We start from the raw sequence: 8926 nt of genomic DNA, 5'->3' as shown, positions 1-8926 counted from the left end.
CACACAAGCTGTGGTTTATCTTCAATCATTTGATAATAAATTTTTTAATGGTTAGAGGGTGGGGGGGGGGGGGTCAACTTCACCCAGGTGCAGTACCTTGCCCTCTGGTAGGGAGCTGCCTGGGGTGCGGGATCTTGAACCCGTGACGTCACATAGCAACATGTCAACACTATGAACTGATCACACAAACCAATAGGTTTAAAAGGTCCGTGGCCAGTAGCTCCATATTATAAATTGCTATAATTTCATGATGTTTTAAGTACAATATCTGCAAAACATGCATTCATCAAAACATATATAAAAAAAGAAATTGAGGCCTCCCACCGCCCCCCAAAATGGGGCCCTGGGCTACTGCCACAGTAAGTCCAGTTTAAAGTTTGGCCCAGGTGACATGACACTACCTCACATGTTTGGGAATGGAGAGCATTTAATGATATCCCAAACTAAATTAGTTAAAGAACAGAATGGCATCCATTGTTCTGGTTGTGTGCAATTCTTCAGTGTAAAAAAATTGCATTGTTGAATTGCAAATATTCCTTGTATTTTTGTCATCTAGTCCAATAATAAACAACAAACACCAGTCAAGAGCAGAATAAGCTTTTGGACACTGGCAGTTTTTAATGGGTAGACTCGGATGCTTGACCCAAGAATTTTTTTTTCTGATAAATGTGGCACCACTTAAAGGGAAATAAATAAACTCTCCAAAGGTCTATGATTCATTGCCCAGAAGAAATGCTACGACCAATTATCAGTCATCCAAACAACAATGTCTTTTGATTACAAAATGAATGAGGTCAGAGTTTCTGTTCTGAACTCGTTGTTCTTTTGGATCAGGATGAAATTAAGCCTTAAATAAAGTATAAACTGGAAACATTGAAACATACATTTACTTCTTTTCCTGCTTCACATGAAATGTTTTACCCGTCTTGTATCTTTCCCTCATCTTGGGTCTAACATCTGATATTTTCCTTGTCTCTACCCCGTCTCAGCAATGACTCATCAGACTCTTCAGTCTGCGCTGTCCCCCACGGGGCTGTGCACGGACGACTTAAAGTCATGGTATAAAATGTACAGCCTGTACACATTCAGGATGACAACCAGGAAGTTTTTAAAGGCAAAGAAAACAAGCATCTGGTGAAAAGTACCAAAATGTATCATGACAATAAGCCGGACTACCAGGAAGGGGCCGTCGTGGATAAACAGCTTCTCCACAATGCTCCACAGGTCGGTGCTGCGATTGGACCAGAGGGAGTCTCCCTGGACGCTCTCATCGGCTGCCTCGCCGCTCATGGGCCCCACCACTGTTCAAGAAAGAACGCATTAAAAATAATGCATTGTGCTAACCCGGAAATGGCAACCAATTCAACAAACACAAGGGTGCTGTTGGGTACTTGGGCCAACCAGGGAAACCCAAACGGGTGATGAGGTTGAACCAAAGAACCCACTCAAAAGATCTTCAATCCACATCTCTATGGGAGTTTCTCTGATTTAATAGTCTAAGTTCTGACCATCACATGACCAAATGAAAAATAGGTTCCCTAATACCTGAAATGATATTAAAATCTAAGGAGCTAGATTTTCAATCTAAAGAAACATCTTCAGTTGATATACTTTTAACATCTGATCGAAACCCTGTTTTTGGGTCAGGGGTTAGAGTTAGGACTAAGGTATGAATTGAGTTTTGGGTAGGGATAGGGTTAGGTATGTGATGGTTAGGGTTAGGAAAAGGGTAAAGGTAAGGTTTAGGCTGTAGAAATGAGTAGAAATGAATGGAAGTCAATGGAAAGTCCCCACAAAGATAGCAACACAAACGTGTGTGTGTGTGTGTTGTTCCCACTTGTTCCTGAGTCTCTGTTTCTGTGAAAGCGAGTGGCTCGTGAACAAGCAGGCGCCCCTTTTCATCCTGTAGGACTCTGAGTAGAAATACTGTATGTTGGTTTATTCACCATCTTCTCAGAAGAGGAGAAGAAGAAAACAACTGAAATGAAAGAACAAAGGGATTTTTTTCCCCACAGGAGTATTAGAGTATTTTTTTATATAATTGTTCCTGTCAGATTATTTATCCTGAGACAGCAACAGAACTTTACTCTAATTTTAAATTACCCTTTAAAATAAGGGTAATTATTGTTTTTCTAATTCATTTTATCTACTGTTTTTGTTGCTACTTTCTGACTGGTGTATTTCAGGATCTAAAGAACTTTGTTTTTCAGAGAAAATGACACTAATGCATGGTGCATTAGGATGCTCTTAACTTTAGCTAGTTAATAGGAGTAACAAAGTATCATAATGTAAACTTAACACTCAGAGCACCAGGGTTTTTCTAGAAAAATATTCAGATTTTATGTCATGATTTTAAAGGCTGTACACTGAAGATGGTAAGAAATAAAGGCATACTTTACTTTTTTCTCAGCACCTCTGGTCTCTCCTCAGCTCTCGGCTCCCACACACCGAGCCGTCGGCTACTCACAACATTTAGCTCATCCATCCCATTTCAAACTCTTCTCATTAATGTAAGAGTTAGTCTGAGGGCTAAATATAATAATATGATGTATCTGCTACTTTCAATGAAAAGCTATGAAAGCATTGGAGTCGGTTTTGCTGGGGTTTTTTCACGAGTCATAGTAAAGGATTTCCACCTTTGCTTAGGTCATTTGGAGTCATTTAGTAACATTTTTCCCTGAAACAAAGTAAAAACAAAGCAATCATTTGTGTACAAATTAGCTCACATCCTCTTTCTTTCCTCAGCTCACTTCCAGTGAATTTGAGATAAAGCCTCTCAATCTCTCCCACATTAAGAAGTTGAAGGTAATTGTGAGGAAACTTTGAGAAGCAGTGTAATACTGGCGTTGAGAGGAAAATATTCCTTTTTCTAAGGTTTTTTTCTTGTAGATTGTACATTGTGATTAAGTAAAAACGATAAATATCTGTTAGCTCTGGCTGTGCGTGGCTCTGAGAGTTTGCGTAGTCTCCCACACTGAGTCAGGCAGTGCAAATGGAGCGATTGTTTTCGTTGGGGGCAATTTTATTCTTCTGAAAAACACAAGGATAATTCTGGCTTTAAAATTCCTGGGGTTTCTTTGGCAGCAAATTGTAATTGTCAAACGACAACCTACATCGCTGTGGTCAACCTCAGCTTTCAAAAAAAATTTGAAAAATGTGAGGAATAACTGTAATTGTTGAAAGCAAGAAGAAAAGTTTTTGACAGAGTCCTAGGACAAACTGTCTACTGATGATGACTGAACACAAAAATGCTCTGAAGCAGAGATTTTGTGGAGAGTATTTCTGACAACGTCTTCGAGAAATGGGTTTTGTAAGTCAACACTTTTGTGCATTTATAGGGAATTCAAGCCATAAAAAGGCAAACTAAGATAAGCAGACCTAAATACACACATTAGCGGAAGACATCTGTTAAGGTCTGTGTGTTCTTGCTACGAGAGCAAAGCCTCTAATACCTCTAATATTTTAGCATTAAAAGGGTAATGACAACTATTTCCTCACTATAATGTTGTGTAATAGATCAGCTTGACTGTTAATGTGGGTTTCTCCAGAAACAAACTGTTCCTGAATAAACTTGTCCCTGTTTGGATTTCTTTTTTGTTCACTCACATGCCTCTGGCTGTAACAAACTTGGACAAAAAAAAATGAAACTTGTAGTCGTGCTTTTCTCTACAGCTGCTGCCTTGGCTTATCGGCAAAGTGGAGATCTGAAAACCTCAGACGGTTTCCTGCATCGGATTCCTGCTCAGAAGATAATCGGTGTACACTAAAACACCTTCAGTGCTCTTTTTTTCTGATCTGATCTGTCTGCAGCGGTTCAGGTCTCAACATGTCTGCCTGAAAGAGCCATCGTGGTTACAGAGATAAGATCATATCTCCTTCTCTGTTTTGCTCCGAGGCCAAGCTTGGATGTCATGTTTCCTCTAGAAACGTTTGTTTGGAAGTTGATGTAGCCGCTCAATAAGCACGGATGTTAAGATTAAAAAAAGCCAAGCAGACACTGACCACTCAGATGACAGGGGAACTGCAGCATGCTCCAAGTCCAGACACCTAAAATGACGTGAACCAGCACACGACTGTTCTCTCTGCAAAACACAACGGACATTTAGATCACTTTAAATATAATTTAAACAGGAACCCACACTTTTGCTGTAATATGCATGGATTGAAATGTTTCCTTTTGTTTTTTGTTTTTTTGTTTTGTTTTTTTAAAAACAACACCCACTTTACATCGCCCAGCGTCTCACTGTTAAACTCGAGAATGTCAGCCGCCGTGCCGACAAAAATGAGCAGAAGCTGAGACAGCTGATCTCTTGTGATCCCGCCTCCTAAAGGAAGAAGCCACTTCCCTATGATGAGAAGGATGAGCAGAATCTGATGAAGCGCAAGAATCCAGCTGTCCTGGCAGAAATTTAACACCACGTCACGAAGTCTCTGGGAAAGAGAGGCACATTGAGAAACTCTCTGTGAAGGCTTGATTGCTTCCCAAACAACTCTTGAGACACACATCACATGAGAACAGTTCAAACAAGAGGACCTCCACTGAGCAGTGTGAGCAGTTATCAGAGGATTTGCATTAAAAAAAAAAGACAATTTGATTTTAACTATATTTAACTTCTCAAAGCTGAATTTGTTTTCGCATGTCAATGGAAGCTGCCGCCATCTTAGTAGGACTCAGAGTGTTGTGAGCCAAGCTTCCTGTTTACTGTGCTTCTAAGATGAAGAGGTAGATCAATACCTTCTGATTTACAGATTGTAAAACTATCTTTTAATGTTAACATGACATTAAAACATGACATGACTCTGGGTTAAGTTAGTGATCAGGTTTAGTTGCTTTGCGCTACTAAAACATCATCTCTGTGAAGGTAATTTGTCCCTAAAATTTCATTTGTATGAAAAGTTGTGAACTCTGTTGTCCCTTTTCTATGACCTGGTCTACATGTTGTTCTGAGCTTGGTTCAGTTTATTGTCCCTAAACTCCTGTTTTAGCTGTAGTTCTAATGAGTAGTAATTTCTTAATGTTGCATTTCTAGAAAGTCACACTAAAAATGTGACTAAATGTGATTTAGTACTATTTCTGTGATAAAACAATCCACCAAAAGTAGCCTTTTTTAACTTAAAGGGTCCACAAGTTTTAGAGTCCTATGATCTCTTTCAAATCTTTGCTTTGTCATGTGGTTATTTTTTTTTTTTTATGAATTTTTGAATTAAGTGTTTTAATTGTTTCAGTTCGTTGTTCAGCCTTCTCATTGAATTCTTGTTCAGTACATTTTGTTCACACGTTTATCATTTCTGAACTTTGTTCTCAGGACTTGTTCCTGCTGATATTTTAGATTTAGGATGTGAAGTAGCAGGAGCTTATTTTACAAATAAGAAAAAAAAAATACCTTTAACGTTATCAGAGTAGTATAAAGTGTTAAAGATTGGAAATCGACACTAGAGGAAAACCCAGTACAATCTCCAGTGTGCATCTTTTTTCTTCTGTCTTCTTGGAAAGTAATTCTGGGTATGGGTGTGATTTTATATATCATTCTGAGGAATTGAAAACTAATCTGCCATAGCATTTTGAACACTTGCCAATTATTGTTCCTCCCTGTTTTACTGCCTGGAAAGTTCTGACACATCACAACATCTGGTATCAAGATGTTAACAATGACTCTGGGTCCTGTAGGTTGTGGGGAAAGAGAAAACTATATTTACTTATTTAAAAGCCAGTATTATAGCCACCTTCAGGATGCGTTGCACTGATCCTACTTGGATTTCTATCCTTGTATCTTCCTCTTCTCGAGGATGTTCCATACCATCCTCTGATTCGCTTTAACCTTGCAGATCTTTCAAATTACAGTGGTCATTTCATAGCCACCTTGGAGATGTCGTATACCAACTATGAGTCATTTTGTAGCCATCTCATATGAGTCTGTGATGCCAGCAAGTGTTGCCTACCAGCAGAAGCTCACTCAGAGTTATTTTATTTTGAACAGTCACATTTGTTTTCTACTGACAATGTCAATTCGTAGCCACCTTGTAGATGTTTTGTAACCAGCTGTAAGCAACTGATAATACAAAGCACTTATCTACTGCCATCTCCTCTATCAAGAACAGTTATAAACTTTAACTTTTTGCTGTGGTATTCACTGATCCAACCTGCCTCTGACTACCAGTGAAAAATGAGTTTGCAAAAAAAAAAAAACTTCCTCACAGACTAGGCATCATGTCAGCTGATCCTTGTGCCCTTCTGGGAAATACATATCTCTATAAAGTTTTACTTCCTGAAAACGTTCTTCTGTCCACCTCAACACTAACGATTCTGGAATGAAGTCCGTCCTTTTCCCATGATGTTAGTTTGGGTATAAAAACAGATCTTTACCGGGTTTTTGAGAAAACAAAACTTTAAAAAAATTCTGACCTCACTCCTGAAGAAAATCTGTTATTAATGCAGAATATTTTTGAACAGTAATAAATTGTGCATTTCGTAATTGTTTATATATAAGGTGGTTGCACAAAAAACCCCCAGTAAATATGCTACTATTTTATTTTTATTGTTATTTTCTTGCATATAATGACATGCACCCCACACAGGCAGACAGTTTTTTATGATTCATATTTTTCACTTATTAAAAATCTAAATGAGCAATAAAAACTTAGTTCCAAGAGTCATATTATCCATCTTAAAAAACACACTTCATTGATGACTTTTTAACATTTATTTAGGGAATCTAGTACCTCAGAAAAAAATGTATGAACTATTAGTTAGCTTACCTTCAAGCTATTGCCTATTGTGCCGTTTTCTGATGATTCATTCTTTGGTAGCCAAACTTGTTCGAAAGACTCATAATTGCACTGCAAAAGAGGAAAGAGGAATCAGACATTGTCAGAAGGGAAAGATCTCTTACAGCCATCTACTCCACATCTGCCTAGATTCGTGTTTTGGAAAGGGATAATTTTTTTTTTTTTTTTTTTTTTGGACAGCTGTGCAGAAACATTGTGGTTTCTGGCTTTAGCTACCTTGCCGTCCTGCTCTCTGTTCTGCTGGTGGTGGAGCTCCAGGATCCAGATGGAGGGAATGATACTGATGAGAAACAGAAAAATTGTGGGAGAAAACCTGCAAGAAAGGGGAAATCAGTTTATCGGTACTACTCCAAACTACTGAAGAGTTTCAATATGAATGCAAATGAAGTGTGTGTGTATTTTATTAGAGATAAATGTAGATCCAAGATGAGCTGACTGGGAAGCAGCACATCAAGAGGACCATGAAGAACATTTCCAGAAACTTGATGTTTATAGTTTTGTTTTTTCCTCATTTTTATAAGAACACTCACAAAAACTATTACCTCTTTTATTACTCACTCAAAATAACCAGCATCAGCAACAGTTTCTTTTATGACTTGCTCAATAATTTAAGAAAGACAATAAAATGATTTTTTACTCATTTCCGACCACTTAAACTGACAGGAAATGAGGGTACTTATGATCAGATAGTGCCTTCTAAAGAACTATCATGCACTCAGTCTTCTGGAAACGTAATAGCCAAGTTGGAGAGTAATGAGATATGTTTACTCAAGTTACACTTACTTGAGTAACTTCTTGAGAGAAATAATTAATTTTAGAAGTATTTTTACCATGCAATACTTTCTAACTTTCATTTGAGTAATTTTATTATGAGCTACTCTTACTTGAGTAAAATTTCAGGACTGTGAATAACTTCACTGAATGAAGAACGAGTCTAGTTTTAACCAAAAATTCACCAGGCACAGGCCTGATGTTATTGTTAAAGTTTTCCAGTGAAACACATTGTTTTAGATCAAATATTTATTTTTGACTCATTTTGAAATTGTTATTTTTATGAATCACTTTCATTTTGGTTCGTAAAATACCCACATTTTTACATAGTTTTATGCTTTACTCGGTCTGATGTAATTTTTAAATATTAAATGACGTCAGTGCTTCAACCTTTTTACCAAATACTTAACTCTTATTTGATAAATTTCTTGGACAGCTACTTTTTACTTTTTCTTGAGTAACAGAATATGTTGGAGTATTGCTACTCATACTTGAGCACTATTTTTTGGTTACTCTACACATCTCAGTATTACAGGAAATTAAATCAGATAACAAATACGTCTCCATGATTGCTGGTTTCAGGAGTCTGATTTCCTGTCCCACCCGGACCCTACTGTCCCAGGACAATTACAGGAGTGGGACAAGCAGGATGCAAGGGGGTGGAGGACTGCGCATTATTATTATTAGACCGCATAGTACATTACAGTACTGTTAATGTGCAATATGATCAGTTCTGCATGCATTTAAATAGCTCAGAGTGTTGAACTTTACATCATAAATTTATGAAGAAACATGCACAAAAAAAGAAATTACCATTTGTAATCGAGTCCTTTTCGCTTCCTCAGTGTTATTATCATTTCAACAACAAGTGGCAGAAAGAGCAAAGTCAGCAGCCAGTAGTACGGATGTTGTTTGACCCATATCACCCTCCAGACGGCGACCAGTGAAAGCAGGATGAACAAAGCTCTGGTGATGATGGCTCTCAGAAAGCTGAACGGATTCATGGCGCTGTCGCTGCTCCTGGAAAGTGCAGATCTCAGCCCGCTGCTGGCAGCTGTGCCCCACACCGAGAGAAGTAAAAGAAAAAAAGAGCGGAGGCTTGTTCAAACAAAGTTCCCAAACTTGTTGCTCCGCCTGCCTTCGCCCCCTTGCACCCTCCTCCTGCTCCCTACCCGGCCCCCTCGCCTCGCTCTGGGAAGCGTTCGGCGCAGCTAGATGGTGAGTAATGACGCTACATGCCTCAAAAAGCCCATTCACAACATTTCTCACTGTGACTTACGGGTCACATTGTGACTCCGCTGCAAACTCTTTGTGCAGAGAGCATCACATCCTCCGTCTCTTAACAGGAAAACATGTCAGGAAAAAAAAG

General features: G+C 38.5%; 1 protein-coding gene across 1 annotated transcript; it reads right to left on the bottom strand.

The window, feature by feature from the left end:
• Nucleotides 1-59: 59 nt before the first annotated feature.
• Nucleotides 60-8688, bottom strand: tmem26a (transmembrane protein 26a). The gene is made up of 6 exons (XM_015048687.1): nucleotides 8371-8688; nucleotides 7003-7099; nucleotides 6757-6837; nucleotides 4223-4431; nucleotides 4003-4082; nucleotides 60-1301 (listed from the first exon to the last, which is right to left on the bottom strand). Exons 1-6 carry the CDS (start codon nucleotides 8559-8561, stop codon nucleotides 1009-1011), a joined length of 951 nt encoding a protein of 316 aa, XP_014904173.1. The 5' UTR covers nucleotides 8562-8688; the 3' UTR covers nucleotides 60-1008.
• Between the last annotated feature and the right edge of the window lie 238 nt (nucleotides 8689-8926).

This window comes from Poecilia latipinna, unplaced genomic scaffold (genome assembly GCF_001443285.1).
Source record: "Poecilia latipinna isolate Pla-1442-1.1 unplaced genomic scaffold, P_latipinna-1.0 Scaffold898, whole genome shotgun sequence".
Lineage (NCBI taxonomy): Eukaryota > Metazoa > Chordata > Actinopteri > Cyprinodontiformes > Poeciliidae > Poecilia > Poecilia latipinna.
This window is presented reverse-complemented; position numbering and strand designations above follow the sequence as displayed.